The sequence below is a fragment of the Scyliorhinus torazame genome, chromosome 26 (assembly GCF_047496885.1).
Source record: "Scyliorhinus torazame isolate Kashiwa2021f chromosome 26, sScyTor2.1, whole genome shotgun sequence".
Lineage (NCBI taxonomy): Eukaryota > Metazoa > Chordata > Chondrichthyes > Carcharhiniformes > Scyliorhinidae > Scyliorhinus > Scyliorhinus torazame.
In genome coordinates this window covers 41,023,118-41,044,513 of record NC_092732.1, presented here as the reverse complement: position 1 = coordinate 41,044,513, position 21,396 = coordinate 41,023,118, and the positions used below count along the sequence as shown (strand labels likewise).

Sequence of the window (21,396 nt, the reverse complement as noted above, 5' to 3'; positions counted from 1 at the left end):
GTTCCACACACACTGACTCTCACTGGGGTACGGGTCCCACACACACTGACTCTCACTGGGGTACGGGTTCCACACACACTGACTCTCACTGGGGTACGAGTCCCACACACACTGACTCTCACTGGGGTACGGGTCCCACACACACTGACTCTCACTGGGGTACGGGTCCCACACACACTGACTCTCACTGGAGTACTGGTCCCACACACACACTGACTCTCACTGGGGTACGGGTCTCACACACACTGACTCTCACTGGGGTACGGGCCCCACACATACACTGACTCTCACTGGGGTACGGGCCCCACACACACACTGACTCTCACTGGGGTACGGGTCTCACACACACTGACTCTCACTGGGGTACGGGTCCCACACACACTGACTCTCACTGGGGTACGTGTCCCACACACACTGACTCTCACTGGGGTACGGGTCCCACACACACTGACTCTCACTGGGGTACTGGTCCCACACACACACTGACTCTCACTGGGGTACGGGTCTCACACACACTGACTCTCACTGGGGTACGGGTCTCACACACACTGACTCTCACTGGGGTACGGGTCCCACACACACACTGACTCTCACTGGGGTACGGGTCCCACACACACTGACTCTCACTGGGGTACGGGTCTCACACACACTGACTCTCACTGGGGTACGGGCCCCACACACACACTGACTCTCACTGGGGTACGGGTCTCACACACACTGACTCTCACTGGGGTACGGGTCCCACACACACTGACTCTCACTGGGGTACGGGTCCCACACACACTGACTCTCACTGGGGTACGGGTCCCACACACACACTGACTCTCACTGGGGTACGGGTCCCACACACACTGACTCTCACTGGGGTACGGGTCCCACACACACTGACTCTCACTGGGGTACGGGTCCCACACACACTGACTCTCACTGGGGTACGGGTTCCACACACACACTGACTCTCACTGGGGTACGGGTTCCACACACACACTGACTCTCACTGGGGTACGGGTCCCACACACACACTGACTCTCACTGGGGTACGGGTCCCACACACACTGACTCTCACTGGGGTACGGGTCCCACACACACTGACTCTCACTGGGGTACGGGTCACACACACACTGACTCTCACTGGGGTACGGGTCCCACACACACTGACTCTCACTGGGGTACGAGTCCCACACACACTGACTCTCACTGGGGTACGGGTCACACACACACTGACTCTCAGTGGGGTACGGGTCCCACACACACTGACTCTCACTGGGGTACGGGTCCCACACACACTGACCCTCACTGGGGTACGGGTCCCACACACACTGACTCTCACTGGGGTACGGGTCCCACACACACTGACTCTCACTGGGGTACGGGTCCCACACACTCTGACTCTCACTGGGGTACGGGTTCCACACACACACTGACTCTCACTGGGGTACGGGTTCCACACACACACTGACTCTCACTGGGGTACGGGTCCCACACACACACTGACTCTCACTGGGGTACGGGTCCCACACACACTGACTCTCACTGGGGTACGGGATCCCACAGACACTGACTCTCACTGGGGTACGGGTACCACACACACTGACTCTCACTGGGGTACGGGTCCCACACACACTGACTCTCACTGGGGTACGGGTCCCACACACACTGACTCTCACTGGGGTACGGGTCCCACACACACTGACTCTCACTGGGGTACGGGTCACACACACACTGACTCTCACTGGGGTACGGGTCCCACACACACTGACTCTCACTGGGGTACGAGTCCCACACACACTGACTCTCACTGGGGTACGGGTCCCACATACACTGACTCTCAGTGGGGTACGGGTCCCACACACACTGACTCTCACTGGGGTACGGGTCCCACACACACTGACTCTCACTGGGGTACGGGTCCCACACACACTGACTCTCACTGGGGTACGGGTCCCACACACACTGACTCTCACTGGGGTACGGGTCCCACACACACTGACTCTCACTGGGGTACGGGCCCCACACACACTGACTCTCACTGGGGTACGGGTCCCACACACACTGACTCTCACTGGGGTACGGGTCCCACACACACTGACTCTCACTGGGGTACGGGTCCCACACACACTGACTCTCACTGGGGTACGGGTCACACACACACTGACTCTCACTGGGGTACGGGCCCCACACACACTGACTCTCACTGGGGTACGGGTTCCACACACACTGACTCTCACTGGGGTACGGGTCCCACACACACGGACTCTCACTGGGGTATGGGTCCCACACACACTGACTCTCACTGGGGTACGGGTCCCACACACACTGACTCTCACTGGGGTACGGGTCCCACACACACTGACTCTCACTGGGGTATGGGTTCCACACACACTGACTCTCACTGGGGTACGGGTCACACACACACTGACTCTCACTGGGGTACGGGTCCCACACACACTGACTCTCATTGGGGTACGGGTCCCACACACACTGACTCTCACTGGGGTACGGGTCCCACACACACTGACTCTCACTGGGGTACGGGTCCCACACACACTGACTCTCACTGGGGTACGGGCCCCACACACACTGACTCTCACTGGGGTACGGGTCCCACACACACAGACTCTCACTGGGGTACGGGTCCCACACACACTGACTCTCACTGGGGTACGAGTCCCACACACACTGACTCTCACTGGGGTACGGGTCCCACACACACTGACTCTCACTGGGGTACGGGTCCCACACACACACTGACTCTCACTGGGGTACGGGTCTCACACACACTGACTCTCACTGGGGTACGGGCCCCACACACACACTGACTCTCACTGGGGTACGGGCCCCACACACACACTGACTCTCACTGGGGTACGGGTCTCACACACACTGACTCTCACTGGGGTACGGGTCCCACACACACTGACTCTCACTGGGGTACGTGTCCCACACACACTGACTCTCACTGGGGTACGGGTCCCACACACACTGACTCTCACTGGGGTACTGGTCCCACACACACACTGACTCTCACTGGGGTACGGGTCTCACACACACTGACTCTCACTGGGGTACGGGTCTCACACACACTGACTCTCACTGGGGTACGGGTCCCACACACACACTGACTCTCACTGGGGTACGGGTCCCACACACACTGACTCTCACTGGGGTACGGGTCTCACACACACTGACTCTCACTGGGGTACGGGCCCCACACACACACTGACTCTCACTGGGGTACGGGTCTCACACACACTGACTCTCACTGGGGTACGGGTCCCACACACACTGACTCTCACTGGGGTACGGGTCCCACACACACTGACTCTCACTGGGGTACGGGTCCCACACACACACTGACTCTCACTGGGGTACGGGTCCCACACACACTGACTCTCACTGGGGTACGGGTCCCACACACACTGACTCTCACTGGGGTACGGGTCCCACACACACTGACTCTCACTGGGGTACGGGTTCCACACACACACTGACTCTCACTGGGGTACGGGTTCCACACACACACTGACTCTCACTGGGGTACGGGTCCCACACACACACTGACTCTCACTGGGGTACGGGTCCCACACACACTGACTCTCACTGGGGTACGGGTCCCACACACACTGACTCTCACTGGGGTACGGGTCACACACACACTGACTCTCACTGGGGTACGGGTCCCACACACACTGACTCTCACTGGGGTACGAGTCCCACACACACTGACTCTCACTGGGGTACGGGTCACACACACACTGACTCTCAGTGGGGTACGGGTCCCACACACACTGACTCTCACTGGGGTACGGGTCCCACACACACTGACCCTCACTGGGGTACGGGTCCCACACACACTGACTCTCACTGGGGTACGGGTCCCACACACACTGACTCTCACTGGGGTACGGGTCCCACACACTCTGACTCTCACTGGGGTACGGGTTCCACACACACACTGACTCTCACTGGGGTACGGGTTCCACACACACACTGACTCTCACTGGGGTACGGGTCCCACACACACACTGACTCTCACTGGGGTACGGGTCCCACACACACTGACTCTCACTGGGGTACGGGATCCCACAGACACTGACTCTCACTGGGGTACGGGTACCACACACACTGACTCTCACTGGGGTACGGGTCCCACACACACTGACTCTCACTGGGGTACGGGTCCCACACACACTGACTCTCACTGGGGTACGGGTCCCACACACACTGACTCTCACTGGGGTACGGGTCACACACACACTGACTCTCACTGGGGTACGGGTCCCACACACACTGACTCTCACTGGGGTACGAGTCCCACACACACTGACTCTCACTGGGGTACGGGTCCCACATACACTGACTCTCAGTGGGGTACGGGTCCCACACACACTGACTCTCACTGGGGTACGGGTCCCACACACACTGACTCTCACTGGGGTACGGGTCCCACACACACTGACTCTCACTGGGGTACGGGTCCCACACACACTGACTCTCACTGGGGTACGGGTCCCACACACACTGACTCTCACTGGGGTACGGGCCCCACACACACTGACTCTCACTGGGGTACGGGTCCCACACACACTGACTCTCACTGGGGTACGGGTCCCACACACACTGACTCTCACTGGGGTACGGGTCCCACACACACTGACTCTCACTGGGGTACGGGTCACACACACACTGACTCTCACTGGGGTACGGGCCCCACACACACTGACTCTCACTGGGGTACGGGTTCCACACACACTGACTCTCACTGGGGTACGGGTCCCACACACACGGACTCTCACTGGGGTATGGGTCCCACACACACTGACTCTCACTGGGGTACGGGTCCCACACACACTGACTCTCACTGGGGTACGGGTCCCACACACACTGACTCTCACTGGGGTATGGGTTCCACACACACTGACTCTCACTGGGGTACGGGTCACACACACACTGACTCTCACTGGGGTACGGGTCCCACACACACTGACTCTCATTGGGGTACGGGTCCCACACACACTGACTCTCACTGGGGTACGGGTCCCACACACACTGACTCTCACTGGGGTACGGGTCCCACACACACTGACTCTCACTGGGGTACGGGCCCCACACACACTGACTCTCACTGGGGTACGGGTCCCACACACACAGACTCTCACTGGGGTACGGGTCCCACACACACTGACTCTCACTGGGGTATGGGTCCCACACACACTGACTCTCACTGGGGTACGGGTCCCACACACACTGACTCTCACTGGGGTACGGGTCCCACACACACTGACTCTCACTGGGGTACGGGTCCCACTCACACTGACTCTCACTGGGGTACGGGTCCCACACACACTGACCCTCACTGGGGTACGGGTCCCACACACACTGACTCTCACTGGGGTACGGGTTCCACACACACTGACTCTCACTGGGGTACGGGTCCCACACACACACTGACTCTCACTGGGGTACGGTCCCACACACACTGACTCTCACTGGGGTACGGGTCCGACACACACTGACTCTCACTGGGGTACGGGTCCCACACACACTGACTCTCACTGGGGTACGGGTCCCACACACACTGACTCTCACTGGGGTACGGGTCCCACACACACTGACCCACACAGCTGCTGGCACTGACAATGCGTTTCCATTCGCAGATGTTGGAGAGCATGGTCTCTAAACCGCGACCCACTCGAGCAGAAAGCAGCGATGTTGCCAACGCGGTGTTGGATGGTGCTGACTGTATCATGTTGTCTGGGGAGACGGCCAAGGGTTGCTACCCACTGGAATCTGTGAAGATGCAGCACGCTGTACGATATTCCCTAACTTGGGGTGGGGGGGCTCTGAGTTCCTGGCTTCCCAGAGCCCACACAGCCGGGCGCTGTCCCAGGGAATCCCCCCATCGTGTTGTCTGCTTCCCGCGACACGCCAGCTCGTCTAGACGTAGTCTGTGTTCGGGAGTGTTTACCCATTCACGCGATGTGGCCGTCGCTGGTTAGGCCCAGCATTTATTGCCCATCTCTAGTTACCCCTCAGAAGGTGGGTGGGCGAGCCGCCTTCTTGAGCCGCCGCAGTCCCTGAGGTGTAGGTACACCCACCGTGCTGTTAGGGAGGGAGCTCCGGGATTCTGACCCCCAGCCGCAGTGAAGGAACGGCCGATATATTCCCGAGTCGGGATGGCGAGCGGCTCGGAGGGGGGACCTCCAGGTGGGGGGGGGGGCGGGGGGGGGGGGGGTGTTCCCCATGTGTCTGCTGCCCCCCCCCCCTCGTCCTTCTAGACGGTAGAAGTGGCGGGTTTGGAAGGTGCTGTCGAAGGCGAGGGGCCGCGGTGCGTCTTGTAGACGGTGCACACGGCTGTGCGTCGGGGGGGGGGAGTGAATGTCAGCGGTTAGCGTGTCGATCGAGCGGGGCTGCTTTGTCCTGGATGGTGTCGAGCTTCTCGAGTGTTGTTGGGAGCCGCGCCCATCCAGGCAAGTGGAGAGTCTCCCATCGCACTCCCGACTCGTGTCCTTGTCGATGGCGGACAGGCTTTGGGGGGTGGGGGTGGGGGGGGGGGGGCGGGGGGGGGGGGGGGGTCAGGAGGTGAATTACTCTCCGCAGGATTCCCAGCTTAATCCCGGACGTCACTCCTGGAGTCAGTGTCCATGGGGCAATATCCCAACGAGGGGGTCACTCTGTCCAGTGAGGGGTGAGAGTGGAAGGGGCTCCTGAACCCAGTGAGGGTCAGTGTCCATGAGGGTCACTCCGTCCAGTGAGGGGTGAGAGTGGAAGGGGCTCCTGGACCCAGTGAGGGTCAGTGTCCATGAGGGTCACTCTATCCAGTGAGGGGTGAGAGTGGAAGGGGCTCCTGGACCCAGTGAGGGACGGTGGATGGGTTCCTCTGTTGAATGCAGCCCCTGATTCCCTCCACCTCTCTCCCCCTCTCATTCTCTAGATAGCCCGCGAAGCTGAGGCTGCAGTGTTTCACCAGCAACTATTTGACGAGCTGCGACGATCGATGCCTCTGACCCGTGACCCCACAGAGGTCACAGCTGTAGCAGCAGTGGAAGCTTCCTTCAAATCCTGTTCGGGGGCAATAATAGTCCTGACCAACTCGGGCAGGTATTGTCTGCGTTAACCTTCGGGACACCTTGTTCACAGTCTCACCATCAGTACTGAGGGAGCACCGCACTGTGGGAGAGTCAGTACTGAGGGAGCGCCGCACTGTGGGAGGGTCAGTACTGAGGGAGCGCTGCACTGTCAGAGGGTCAGTACTGAGGGAGTGCCGCACTGTCAGAGGGTCAGTACTGAGGGAGTGCCGCACTGTCAGAGGGTCAGTACTGAGGGAGCGCCGCACTGTCAGAGGGTCAGTACTGAGGGAGTGCTGCACTGTCAGAGGGTCAGTACTGAGGGAGTGCCGCACTGTCAGAGGGTCAGTACTGAGGGAGTGCTGCACTGTCAGAGGGTCAGTACTGAGGGAGTGTCGCACTGTCAGAGGGTCAGTACTGAGGGAGCACCGTACTGTGGGAGGGTCAGTACTGAGGGAGTGCCGCACTGTGGGAGGGTCAGTACTGAGGGAGCGCCGCACTGTGGGAGGGTCAGTACTGAGGGAGTGCCGCACTGTCAGAGGGTCAGTACTGAGGGAGCACCGTACTGTGGGAGGGTCAGTACTGAGGGAGTGCCGCACTGTGGGAGGGTCAGTACTGAGGGAGTGCCGCACTGTGGGAGGGTCAGTACTGAGGGAGTGCCGCACTGTCAGAGGGTCAGTACTGAGGGAGCGCCGCACTGTCAGAGGGTCAGTACTGAGGGAGTGCCGCACTGTCAGAGGGTCAGTACTGAGGGAGTGCCGCACTGTCAGAGGGTCAGTACTGAGGGAGTGCCGCACTGTCAGAGGGTCAGTACTGAGGGAGTGACGCACTGTCGGAGGGTCAGTACTGAGGGAGTGCCGCACTGTCGGAGGGTCAGTACTGAGGGAGTGCCGCACTGTCAGAGGGTCAGTACTGAGTGAGTGCCGCACTGTCAGAGGGTCAGTACTGAGGGAGTGCTGCACTGTCAGAGGGTCAGTACTGAGGGAATGCTGCACTGTCAGAGGGTCAGTACTGAGGGAGTGTTGCACTGTCAGAGGGTCAGTACTGAGGGAGTGCCGCACTGTCAGAGGGTCAGTACTGAGGGAGTGCCGCACTGTGGGAGGGTCAGTACTGAGGGAGTGCCGCACTGTCAGAGGATCAGTACTGAGGGAGTGCCGCACTGTCAGAGGGTAAGTACTGAGGGAGCTCCGCACTGTCAGAGGGTCAGTACTGAGGGAGCGCCGCACTGTCGGAGGGTCAGTACTGAGGGAGCACCGCACTGTGGGAGGGTCAGTACTGAGGGAGTGCCGCACTGTCAGAGGGTCAGTACTAAGGGAGCGCCGCACTGTGGGAGGGTCAGTACTAAGGGAGCGCCGCACTGTGGGAGGTTCAGTACTGAGGGAGTGCCGCACTGTCAGAGGGTCAGTACTGAGGGAGTGCCGCACTGTGGGAGGGTCAGTACTGAGGGAGTGCCGCACTGTCAGAGGGTCAGTACTGAGGGAGTGCCGCACTGTGGGAGGGTCAGTACTAAGGGAGTGCCGCACTGTCGGAGGGTCAATACTGAGGGAGCGCCGCACTGTCGGAGGGTCAGTACTGAGGGAGCTCCGCACTGTCAGAGGGTCAGTACTGAGGGAGTGCCGCACTGTGGGAGGGTCAGTACTGAGGGAGCACTGCACTGTCAGAGGGTCAGTACTGAGGGAGCGCCGCCCTGTGGGAGGGTCAGTACTGAGGGAGTGCTGCACTGTCAGAGGGTCAGTACTGAGGGAGCGCCGCACTGTCAGAGGGTAAGTACTGAGGGAGTGCCGCACTGTCAGAGGGTCAGTACTGAGGGAGCACTGCACTGTCGGAGGGTCAGTACTGAGGGAGTGCCGCACTGTGGGAGGGTCAGTACTGAGGGAGCACTGCACTGTCGGAGCGTCAGTACTGAGGGAGTGCCGCACTGTCAGAGGGTCAGTACTGAGGGAGTGCTGCACTGTCAGAGGGTCAGTACTGAGGGAGCGCCGCACTGTCAGAGGGTCAGTACTGAGGGAGAGCCGCACTGTCAGAGGGTCAGTACTGAGGGAGAGCCGCACTGTCAGAGGGTCAGTACTGAGGGAGCGCCGCACTGTCAGAGGGTCAGTACTGAGGGAGAGCCGCACTGTCAGAGGGTCAGTACTGAGGGAGCGCTGCACTGTCAGTGGGTCAGTACTGAGGGAGTGCCGCACTGTCAGAGGGTCAGTACTGAGGGAGTGCTGCACGGTCAGAGGGTCAGTACTGAGGGAGTGCCGCACTGTCAGAGGGTCAGTACTGAGGGAGCGCCGCACTGTCAGAGGGTCAGTACTGAGGGAGAGCCGCACTGTCAGAGGGTCAGTTCTGAGGGAGCGCTGCACTGTCAGTGGGTCAGTACTGAGGGAGTGCCGCACTGTCAGAGGGTCAGTACTGAGGGAGCGCCGCACTGTCAGAGGGTCAGTACTGAGGGAGTGCCGCACTGTCAGAGGGTCAGTACTGAGGGAGCTCCGCACTGTCAGAGGGTCAGTACTGAGGGAGTGCTGCACTGTCAGAGGGTCAGTACTGAGGGAGCGCTGCACTGTCAGAGGGTCAGTACTGAGGGAGCTCCGTACTGTCAGAGGGTCAGTACTGAGGGAGCGCCTCACTGTCAGAGGGTCAGTACTGAGGGAGCGCCGCACTGTCAGAGGGTCAGTACTGAGGGAGTGCCGCACTGTCAGAGGGTCAGTACTGAGGGAGCGCCGCACTGTCAGAGGGTCAGTACTGAGGGAGTGCCGCACTGTCAGAGGGTCAGTACTGAGGGAGTGCTGCACTGTCAGTGGGTCAGTACTGAGGGAGCTCCGCACTGTCAGAGGGTCAGTACTGAGGGAGCGCCGCACTGTCGGAGGGTCAGTACTGAGGGAGCACCGCACTGTGGGAGGGTCAGTACTGAGGGAGTGCCGCACTGTCAGAGGGTCAGTACTAAGGGAGCGCCGCACTGTGGGAGGGTCAGTACTAAGGGAGCGCCGCACTGTGGGAGGTTCAGTACTGAGGGAGTGCCGCACTGTCAGAGGGTCAGTACTGAGGGAGTGCCGCACTGTGGGAGGGTCAGTACTGAGGGAGTGCCGCACTGTCAGAGGGTCAGTACTAAGGGAGTGCCGCACTGTCGGAGGGTCAATACTGAGGGAGCGCCGCACTGTCGGAGGGTCAGTACTGAGGGAGCTCCGCACTGTCAGAGGGTCAGTACTGAGGGAGTGCCGCACTGTGGGAGGGTCAGTACTGAGGGAGCACTGCACTGTCAGAGGGTCAGTACTGAGGGAGCGCCGCCCTGTGGGAGGGTCAGTACTGAGGGAGTGCTGCACTGTCAGAGGGTCAGTACTGAGGGAGCGCCGCACTGTCAGAGGGTAAGTACTGAGGGAGTGCCGCACTGTCAGAGGGTCAGTACTGAGGGAGCACTGCACTGTCGGAGGGTCAGTACTGAGGGAGTGCCGCACTGTGGGAGGGTCAGTACTGAGGGAGCACTGCACTGTCGGAGCGTCAGTACTGAGGGAGTGCCGCACTGTCAGAGGGTCAGTACTGAGGGAGTGCTGCACTGTCAGAGGGTCAGTACTGAGGGAGCGCCGCACTGTCAGAGGGTCAGTACTGAGGGAGAGCCGCACTGTCAGAGGGTCAGTACTGAGGGAGAGCCGCACTGTCAGAGGGTCAGTACTGAGGGAGCGCCGCACTGTCAGAGGGTCAGTACTGAGGGAGAGCCGCACTGTCAGAGGGTCAGTACTGAGGGAGCGCTGCACTGTCAGTGGGTCAGTACTGAGGGAGTGCCGCACTGTCAGAGGGTCAGTACTGAGGGAGTGCTGCACGGTCAGAGGGTCAGTACTGAGGGAGTGCCGCACTGTCAGAGGGTCAGTACTGAGGGAGCGCCGCACTGTCAGAGGGTCAGTACTGAGGGAGAGCCGCACTGTCAGAGGGTCAGTTCTGAGGGAGCGCTGCACTGTCAGTGGGTCAGTACTGAGGGAGTGCCGCACTGTCAGAGGGTCAGTACTGAGGGAGCGCCGCACTGTCAGAGGGTCAGTACTGAGGGAGTGCCGCACTGTCAGAGGGTCAGTACTGAGGGAGCTCCGCACTGTCAGAGGGTCAGTACTGAGGGAGTGCTGCACTGTCAGAGGGTCAGTACTGAGGGAGCGCTGCACTGTCAGAGGGTCAGTACTGAGGGAGCTCCGCACTGTCAGAGGGTCAGTACTGAGGGAGCGCCTCACTGTCAGAGGGTCAGTACTGAGGGAGCGCCGCACTGTCAGAGGGTCAGTACTGAGGGAGTGCCGCACTGTCAGAGGGTCAGTACTGAGGGAGCGCCGCACTGTCAGAGGGTCAGTACTGAGGGAGTGCCGCACTGTCAGAGGGTCAGTACTGAGGGAGTGCCGCACTGTCAGAGGGTCAGTACTGAGGGAGTGCCGCACTGTCAGAGGGTCAGTACTGAGGGAGTGCTGCACTGTCAGAGGGTCAGTACTGAGGGAGTGCCGCACTGTCAGAGGGTCGGTACTGAGGGAGCGCCGCACTGTCAGAGGGTCAGTACTGAGGGAGTGCCGCACTGTCAGAGGGTCAGTACTGAGGGAGTGCTGCACTGTCAGAGGGTCAGTACTGAGGGAGTGCCGCACTGTCAGAGGGTCGGTACTGAGGGAGTGCCGCACTGTGGGAGGGTCAGTACTGAGGGAGTGCCGCACTGTCAGAGGGTCAGTACTGAGGGAGTGCCGCACTGTCAGAGGGTCAGTACTGAGGGAGCGCCGCACTGTCAGAGGGTCAGTACTGAGGGAGCGCCGCACTGTGGGAGGGTCAGTACTGAGGGAGCTCCGCACTGTGGGAGGGTCAGTACTGAGGGAGCTCCGCACTGTCAGAGGGTCAGTACTGAGGGAGTGCGGCACTGTCAGAGGGTCAGTACTGAGGGAGTGCCGCACTGTCAGAGGGTCAGTACTGAGGGAGTGCCGCACTGTCAGAGGGTCAGTACTGAGGGAGTGCCGCACTGTCAGAGGGTCAGTACTGAGGGAGCACCGCACTGTGGGAGGGTAATTGGAAATGGAAGAGGGACGTTCTGCGCAGATACCTTGGGACATGGGGTCATTATCATGTCTCGAGCTCTGGGATTTGGCCATTCACATTTTAGCAATTCGCACAGACAGTGTCAGATTGGAAATGGCGCGACAGAAAGCCTTGTGCTTCCGATTATGGGATGGATGCCTTTCTCTGTGCGCCGTGATTCTCAGTAATACTCCAGGTGACTTGATTCCTGTAATCTTGTTTCCATTCCCCCCAGGACAGCTCAGCTCGTCTCCAAATACAGACCCCGGGCTCCAATCATCGCCGTCACACGAAACCAACAGGTGGCTCGACAGGGCCACCTCTACCGGGGGATCTTCCCAGTCCTTTATGGGGAACCAGTACTCGAGGTTTGGTCGGAAGACGTCGATCAGCGAGTCAGCTTTGGAATGGAGATAGGTAAACAGCAGCATAGAGGGAGCTTTACTCTGTATCTAACCCCGTGCTGTACCTGTCCTGGGAGTGTTTGATGGGGACAGTGTAGAGGGAGCTTTACTCTGTATCCAACCCCGTGCCGTACCTGTCCTGGGAGTGTTTGATGGGGACAGTGTAGAGGGAGCTTTACTCTGTATCTTACGCCGTGCTGTACCTGTCCTGGGAGTGTTTGATGGGGACAGTGTAGAGGGAGCTTCACTCTGTATCTAACCCCGTGCTGTACCTGTCCTGGGAGGGTTTGATGGGGACAGTGCAGAGGGAGCTTTACTCTGTATCTAACCCCGTGCTGTACCTGTCCTGGGAGTGTTTGATGGGGACAGTGTAGAGGGAGCTTCACTCTGTATCTAACCCCGTGCTGTACCTGTCCTGGGAGTGTTTGATGGGGACAGTGCAGAGGGAGCTTTACTCTGTATCTAACCCCGTGCTGTACCTGTCCTGGGAGTGTTTGATGGGGACAGTGTAGAGGGAGCTTTACTCTGTATCTAACCCCGTGCTGTACCTGTCCTGGGAGTGTTTGATGGGGACAGTGTAGAGGGAGCTTTACGTTGTATCTAACCCCAGGCTGTACCTGTCCTGGGAGTGTTTGATGGGGGACAGTGTGGAGGGAGCTTTACTCTATATCTAACCCCGTGCTGTACCTGCCCTGGGAGTGTTTGATGGGGACAGTGAAGCGGGAGCTTTACTCTGTGTCTAACCCCGTGCTGTACCTGTCCTGGGAGTGTTTGATGGGGACAGTGTAGAGGGAGCTTTACTCTGTATCTAACCCCATGCTGTACCTGTCCTGGGAGTGTTTGATGGGGGCAGTGTAGAGGGAGCTTTACTCTGTATCTAACCCCGTGCTGTACCTGTCCTGGGAGTGTTTGATGGGGACAGTGTAGAGGGAGCTTTACTCTGTATCTAACCCCGTGCTGTACCTGTCCTGGGAGTGTTTGATGGGGGCAGTGTAGAGGGAGCTTTACTCTGTATCTAACCCCGTGCTGTACCTGTCCTGGGAGTGTTTGATGGGGACAGTGTAGAGGGAGCTTTACGCTGTATCTAACCCCATGCTGTACCTGTCCTGGGAGTGTTTGATGGGGACGGTGTAGAGGGAGCTTTACGCTGTATCTAACCCCATGCTGTACCTGTCCTGGGAGTGTTTGGTGGGGACAGTGTCGAGAGAGCTTTACTCTGTATCTAACCTCGTGCTGTACCTGTCCTGCGAGTGTTTGATGGGGGCAGTGTAGAGAGAGCTTTACTCTGTATCTAACCCCGTGCTGTACCTGTCCTGGGAGTGTTTGACGGGGGCAGTGTAGAGGGAGCTTTACTCTGTATCTATCCCCATGCTGTACCAGTCCTGGGAGTGTTTGATGGGGACAGTGTAGAGGGAGCTTTACTCTGTATCTAACCCCGTGCTGTGCCTGTCCTGGCAGTGTTTGATGTGGACAGTGTAGAGGGAGCTTTACTCTGTATCTAACCCTGTGCTGTACCTGTCCTGGGAGTGTTTGATGGGGACAGTGTAGAGGGAGCTTTAATCTGTATCTAACCCCTTGCTGTGCCTGTCCTGGGAGTGTTTGATGGGGACAGTGTAGAGGGAGCTTTACTCTGTATCTAACCCCGTGCTGTACCTGCCCTGGGAGTGTTTGATGGGGACAGTGAAGCGGGAGCTTTACTCTGTGTCTAACCCCGTGCTGTACCTGTCCTGGGAGTGTTTGATGGGGACAGTGTAGAGGGAGCTTTACTCTGTATCTAACCCCATGCTGTACCTGTCCTGGGAGTGTTTGATGGGGGCAGTGTAGAGGGAGCTTTACTCTGTATCTAACCCCATGCTGTACCTGTCCTGGGAGTGTTTGATGGGGGCAGTGTAGAGGGAGCTTTACGCTGTATCTAACCCCGTGCTGTACCTGTCCTGGGAGTGTTTGATGGGGACAGTGTAGAGGGAGCTTTACTCTGTATCTAACCCCGTGCTGTACCTGTCCTGGGAGTGTTTGATGGGGGCAGTGTAGAGGGAGCTTTACTCTGTATCTAACCCCGTGCTGTACCTGTCCTGGGAGTGTTTGATGGGGACAATGTAGAGGGAGCTTTACGCTGTATCTAACCCCATGCTGTACCTGTCCTGGGAGTGTTTGATGGGGACGGTGTAGAGGGAGCTTTACGCTGTATCTAACCCCATGCTGTACCTGTCCTGGGAGTGTTTGGTGGGGACAGTGTCGAGAGAGCTTTACTCTGTATCTAACCTCGTGCTGTACCTGTCCTGCGAGTGTTTGATGGGGGCAGTGTAGAGAGAGCTTTACTCTGTATCTAACCCCGTGCTGTACCTGTCCTGGGAGTGTTTGACGGGGGCAGTGTAGAGGGAGCTTTACTCTGTATCTATCCCCATGCTGTACCAGTCCTGGGAGTGTTTGATGGGGACAGTGTAGAGGGAGCTTTACTCTGTATCTAACCCCGTGCTGTACCTGTCCTGGGAGTGTTTGATGTGGACAGTGTAGAGGGAGCTTTACTCTGTATCTAACCCTGTGCTGTACCTGTCCTGGGAGTGTTTGATGGGGACAGTGTAGAGGGAGCTTTAATCTGTATCTAACCCCTTGCTGTGCCTGTCCTGGGAGTGTTTGATGGGGACAGTGTAGAGGGAGCTTTACTCTGTATCTAACCCCGTGCTGTACCTGTCCTGGGAGTGTTTGATGGGGACAGCGTAGAGGGAGCTTTACTCTGTATCTAACCCCGTACTGTACCTGTCCTGGGAGTGTTTGATGGGGCCAGTATAGAGGGAGCTTTACTCTGTACCTAACCCCGTGCTGTACCTGTCCTGGGAGTGTTTGATGGGGACAGTGTAGAGGGAGCTTTACTCTGTATCTAACCCGTGCTGTACCTGTCCTGGGAGTGTTTGATGGGGACAGTGTAGAGGGAGCTTTACGCTGTCCCTAACCCCGTGCTGTACCTGTCCTGGGAGTGTTTGATGGGGACAGTGCGGAGGGAGCTTTACTCTGTATCTAACCCCGTGCTGTACCTGTCCTGGGAGTGTTTGATTGGGACAGTGTCGAGGGAGCTTTACTCTGTATCTAACCCCGTGCTGTACCTGTCCTGGGAGTGTTTGATGGGGACAGTGTAGAGGGAGCTTTACTCTGTACCTAACCCCGTGCTGTACCTGTCCTGGGAGTGTTTGATGGGGACAGGGTAGAGGGAGCTTTACTCTGTATCTAACCTCGTGCTGTACCTGTCATGGGAGTGTTTGATGGGGACAGTGCAGAGGGAGCTTTACTCTGTATCTAACCCCGTGCTGTACCTGTCCTGGGAGTGTTTGATGGGGACAGTGTAGAGGGAGCTTTACTCTGTATCTAACCCCGTGCTGTACCTGTCCTGGGAGTGTTTGATGGCGAACGTGTAGAGGGAGCTTTACTCTGTATCTAACCCCGTGCTGTACCTGTCCTGGGAGTGTTTGATGGGGACAGTGTAGAGGGAGCTTTACTCTGTATCTAACCCCGTGCTGTACCTGTCCTGGGCGTGTTTGATGGGGACAGTGTAGAGGCAGTTTTACTCTGTATCTAACCCGCGTGCTGTACCTGTCCTGGGAGTTTGATGGGGACAGTGTAGAGGGAGCTTTACTCTGTATCTAACCCCGTGCTGTACCTGTCCTGGGAGTGTTTGATGGCGAACGTGTAGAGGGAGCTTTACTCTGTATCTAACCCCGTGCTGTACCTGTCCTGGGAGTGTTTGATGGGGACAGTGTAGAGGGATCTTTACTCTGTATCTAACCCCGTGCTGTACCTGTCCTGGGAGTGTTTGATGGGGACAGTGTAGAGGGAGTTTTACTCTGTATCTAACCCGCGTGCTGTACCTGTCCTGGGAGTTTGATGGGGACAGTGTAGAGGGAGCTTTACTCTGTATCTAACCCCGTGCTGTACCTGTCCTGGGAGTGTTTGATGGGGACAGTGTAGAGGGAGCTTTACTCTGTATCTAACCCTGTGCTGTACCTGTCCTGGGGGTGTTTGATGGGAACAGTGTAGAGGGAGCTTTACTCTGTATCTAACCCCGTGCTGTACCTGTCCTGGGAGTGTTTGATGGGGACAGTGTAGAGGGAGCTTTACTCTGTATCTAACCCCGTGCTGTACCTGTCCTGGGAGTGTTTGATGGGGACAGTGTCGAGGGAGCTTTACTCTGTATCTAACCCCGTGCTGTACCTGTCCTGGGAGTGTTTGATGGGGACAGTGTCGAGAGAGCTTTACTCTGTATCTAACCCCGTGCTGTACCTGTCCTGGGAGTGTTTGATGTGGACAATGTAGGGGGAGCTTTACTCTGTATCTAACCCCGTGCTGTACCTGTCCTGGGAGTGTTTGATGGGGACAGTGTAGAGGGAGCTTTACTCTGTATCTAACCCCATGCCGTACCTGTCCTGGGAGTGTTTGATGGGGACAGTGTAGAGGGAGCTTCACTCTGTATCTAAACCCATGCTGTACCTGTCCTGGGAGTGTTTGATGGGGACAGTGTAGAGGGAGCTTTACTCTGTATCTAACCCCATGCTGTACCTGTCCTGGGAGTGTTTGATGGGGGACAGTGTGGAGGGAGCTTTACTCTGTGTCTAACCCCGTGCTGTACCTGTCCTGGGAGTGTTTGATGGGGACAGTGCAGAGGGAGCTTTACTCTGTATCTAACCCCGTGCTGTACCTGTCCTGGAAGTGTTTGATGGGGACAGTGTAGAGAGAGCTTTACTCTGTATCTAACCCCGTGCTGTACCTGTCCTGGGAGTGTGTGATGGGGACAGTGTAGAGGGAGCTTTAATCTGTATCTAACCCCTTGCTGTGCCTGTCCTGGGAGTGTTTGATGGGGACAGTGTAGAGGGAGCTTTACTCTGTATCTAACCCCGTGCTGTACCTGTCCTGGGAGTGTTTGATGGGGACAGCGTAGAGGGAGCTTTACTCTGTATCTAACCCCGTACTGTACCTGTCCTGGGAGTGTTTGATGGGGCCAGTATAGAGGGAGCTTTACTCTGTACCTAACCCCGTGCTGTACCTGTCCTGGGAGTGTTTGATGGGGACAGTGTAGAGGGAGCTTTACTCTGTATCTAACCCGTGCTGTACCTGTCCTGGGAGTGTTTGATGGGGACAGTGTAGAGGGAGCTTTACGCTGTCCCTAACCCCGTGCTGTACCTGTCCTGGGAGTGTTTGATGGGGACAGTGCGGAGGGAGCTTTACTCTGTATCTAACCCCGTGCTGTACCTGTCCTGGGAGTGTTTGATTGGGACAGTGTCGAGGGAGCTTTACTCTGTATCTAACCCCGTGCTGTACCTGTCCTGGGAGTGTTTGATGGGGACAGTGTAGAGGGAGCTTTACTCTGTACCTAACCCCGTGCTGTACCTGTCCTGGGAGTGTTTGATGGGGACAGGGTAGAGGGAGCTTTACTCTGTATCTAACCTCGTGCTGTACCTGTCATGGGAGTGTTTGATGGGGACAGTGCAGAGGGAGCTTTACTCTGTATCTAACCCCGTGCTGTACCTGTCCTGGGAGTGTTTGATGGGGACAGTGTAGAGGGAGCTTTACTCTGTATCTAACCCCGTGCTGTACCTGTCCTGGGAGTGTTTGATGGCGAACGTGTAGAGGGAGCTTTACTCTGTATCTAACCCCGTGCTGTACCTGTCCTGGGAGTGTTTGATGGGGACAGTGTAGAGGGAGCTTTACTCTGTATCTAACCCCGTGCTGTACCTGTCCTGGGCGTGTTTGATGGGGACAGTGTAGAGGCAGTTTTACTCTGTATCTAACCCGCGTGCTGTACCTGTCCTGGGAGTTTGATGGGGACAGTGTAGAGGGAGCTTTACTCTGTATCTAACCCCGTGCTGTACCTGTCCTGGGAGTGTTTGATGGCGAACGTGTAGAGGGAGCTTTACTCTGTATCTAACCCCGTGCTGTACCTGTCCTGGGAGTGTTTGATGGGGACAGTGTAGAGGGATCTTTACTCTGTATCTAACCCCGTGCTGTACCTGTCCTGGGAGTGTTTGATGGGGACAGTGTAGAGGGAGTTTTACTCTGTATCTAACCCGCGTGCTGTACCTGTCCTGGGAGTTTGATGGGGACAGTGTAGAGGGAGCTTTACTCTGTATCTAACCCCGTGCTGTACCTGTCCTGGGAGTGTTTGATGGGGACAGTGTAGAGGGAGCTTTACTCTGTATCTAACCCTGTGCTGTACCTGTCCTGGGGGTGTTTGATGGGAACAGTGTAGAGGGAGCTTTACTCTGTATCTAACCCCGTGCTGTACCTGTCCTGGGAGTGTTTGATGGGGACAGTGTAGAGGGAGCTTTACTCTGTATCTAACCCCGTGCTGTACCTGTCCTGGGAGTGTTTGATGGGGACAGTGTCGAGGGAGCTTTACTCTGTATCTAACCCCGTGCTGTACCTGTCCTGGGAGTGTTTGATGGGGACAGTGTCGAGAGAGCTTTACTCTGTATCTAACCCCGTGCTGTACCTGTCCTGGGAGTGTTTGATGTGGACAATGTAGGGGGAGCTTTACTCTGTATCTAACCCCGTGCTGTACCTGTCCTGGGAGTGTTTGATGGGGACAGTGTAGAGGGAGCTTTACTCTGTATCTAACCCCATGCCGTACCTGTCCTGGGAGTGTTTGATGGGGACAGTGTAGAGGGAGCTTCACTCTGTATCTAACCCCATGCTGTACCTGTCCTGGGAGTGTTTGATGGGGACAGTGTAGAGGGAGCTTTACTCTGTATCTAACCCCATGCTGTACCTGTCCTGGGAGTGTTTGATGGGGGACAGTGTGGAGGGAGCTTTACTCTGTATCTAACCCCGTGCTGTACCTGTCCTGGGAGTGTTTGATGGGGACAGTGCAGAGGGAGCTTTACTCTGTATCTAACCCCGTGCTGTACCTGTCCTGGGAGTGTTTGATGGGGACAGTGCAGAGGGAGCTTCACTCTGTATCTCACCCCTTGCTGGACCTGTCCTGGGAGTGTTTGACGGGGGACAGTGTGGAGGGAGCTTTACTCTGTATCTAACCCCGTGCTGTACCTGTCCTGGGAGTGTTTGATGGGGACAGTGTAGAGGGAGCTTTACTCTGGAACTAACCCCGTGCTGTACCTGTACTGGGAGTGTTTGATGGGGACAGTGTAGAGGGAGCTTTACTCTGTATCTAACCCCGTGCTGTACCTGTCCTGGGAGTGTTTGATGGGGACAGTGCAGAGGGAGCTTTACTCTGTATCTATCCTCGTGCTGTACCTGTCCTGGGAGAGTTTGATGGGGACAGTGTAGAGGGAGCGTTACTCTGTATCTAACCCCGTGCTGTACCTGTCCTGGGAGTATTTGATGAGGACAGTGTAGAGGCAGCTTTACTCTGTATCTAACCCTTTGCTGTACCTGTCCTGGGAGTGTTTGATGGGGACAGTGTAGAGGGAGCTTTACTCTGTATCTAACCCTGTGCTGTACCTGTCCTGGGAGTGTTTGATGGGGACAGTGTAGAGGGAGCTTTACTCTGTATCTAACTCCGTGCTGTACCTGTCCTGGGAGTGTTTGATGGGGACAGTGTAGAGGGAGCTTTACTCTGTATCTAACCCCGTGCTGTACCTGTCCTGGGAGTGTTTGATGGGGACAGTGTAGAGGGAGCTTTACTCTGTATCTAACCCTTTGCTGTACCTGTCCTGGGAGTGTTTGATGGGGACAGTGTAGAGGGAGCTTTACTCTGTATCTAACCCCGTGCTGTACCTGTCCTGGGAGTGTTTGATGGGGACAGTGTAGAGGGAGCTTTACTCTGTATCTAACTCCGTGCTGTACCTGTCCTGGGAGTGTTTGATGGGGACAGTGTAGAGGGAGCTTTACTCTGTATCTAACCCCGTGCTGTACCTGTCCTGGGAGTGTTTGATGGGGACAGTGTAGAGGGAGCTTTACTCTGTATATAACTCCGTCCTGTACCTGTCCTGGGAGTGTTTGATGGGGACAGTGCAGAGGGAGCTTTACTCTGTATCTAACCCTGTGCTGTACCTGTCCTGGGAGTGTTTGATGCGGACAGTGCAGAGGGAGCTTTACTCTGTATCTAACCCCGTGCTGTACCTGTCCTGGGAGTGTTTGATGAGGACAGTGTAGAGGGAGCTTTACTCTGTATCTAACCCTGTGCTGTACCTGTCCTGGGAGTGTTTGATGGGGACAGTGTAGAGGGAGCTTTACTCTGTATCTAACCCCGTGCTGTACCTGTCCTGGGAGTGTTTGATGGGGACAGTGTAGAGGGAGCTTTACTCTGTATCTAACCCCGTGCTGTACCTGTCCTGGGAGTGTTTGATGGGGACAGCGTAGAGTGAGCTTTACTCTGTATCTAACCCCGTGCTGTACCTGTCCTGGGAGTGTTTGATGGGGACAGTGTAGAGGGAGCTTTACTCTGTATCTAACCCCGTGCTGTACCTGTCCTGGGAGTGTTTGAAATAATTATTTGTCATTTGTTTCTCTTTCAGCTAAAACCCGGGAGTTTGTTCGAGTTGGTGATGTTGTAATTGTGTTGACTGGTTGGAGATCTGGGGCGGGAGCTACCAATATCATGAGAGTGATGCCAGTTCCCTGACAGCAGCCGGACACATTTAACCTCTGAACTATTGTCTGACCCTGGGTCGGAGAGACATCCTACTCTAGAATAAACCGACTTGGAGCTGCTGGTGATGCACATTGTCCTTGCTTCAATCTCCCAGATTCAGCACCTTCAGGAGAGGAGAGGGGAGTCTGTTCCCCAGTGAGAGTCAGCACCTTCAGGAGAGGAGGGGGAGTCTGTACCCCAGTGAGAGTCAGCACCTTCAGGAGAGGAGGGGGAGTCTGTACCCCAGTGAGAGTCAGCACCTTCAGGAGAGGAGGGGGAGTCTGTACCCCAGTGAGAGCACCTTCAGGAGAGGAGGGGGAGTCTGTACCCCAGTGAG

The 21,396-nt window shown here is 56.9% G+C and overlaps 1 protein-coding gene across 2 annotated transcripts in view; it reads left to right on the top strand.

Moving 5' to 3' along the window:
• Positions 1–21,139, top strand: part of LOC140402998 (pyruvate kinase PKM-like) — a 47,167-nt gene extending 26,028 nt beyond the window's left edge. Inside the window, exons 8-11 of one of the 2 annotated variants that reach the window (XM_072490654.1) lie at positions 5,658–5,810; positions 6,935–7,101; positions 12,313–12,494; positions 20,944–21,139. In XM_072490654.1, the coding sequence (XP_072346755.1) occupies positions 5,658–5,810; positions 6,935–7,101; positions 12,313–12,494; positions 20,944–21,050 (609 nt within the window). In that variant the 3' untranslated portion in view covers positions 21,051–21,139. The remainder of the gene's footprint in view (positions 1–5,657; positions 5,811–6,934; positions 7,102–12,312; positions 12,495–20,943) is intronic. The other variant, XM_072490655.1, reaches the window with a different exon arrangement.
• The last annotated feature ends 257 nt before the right edge of the window (positions 21,140–21,396 follow it).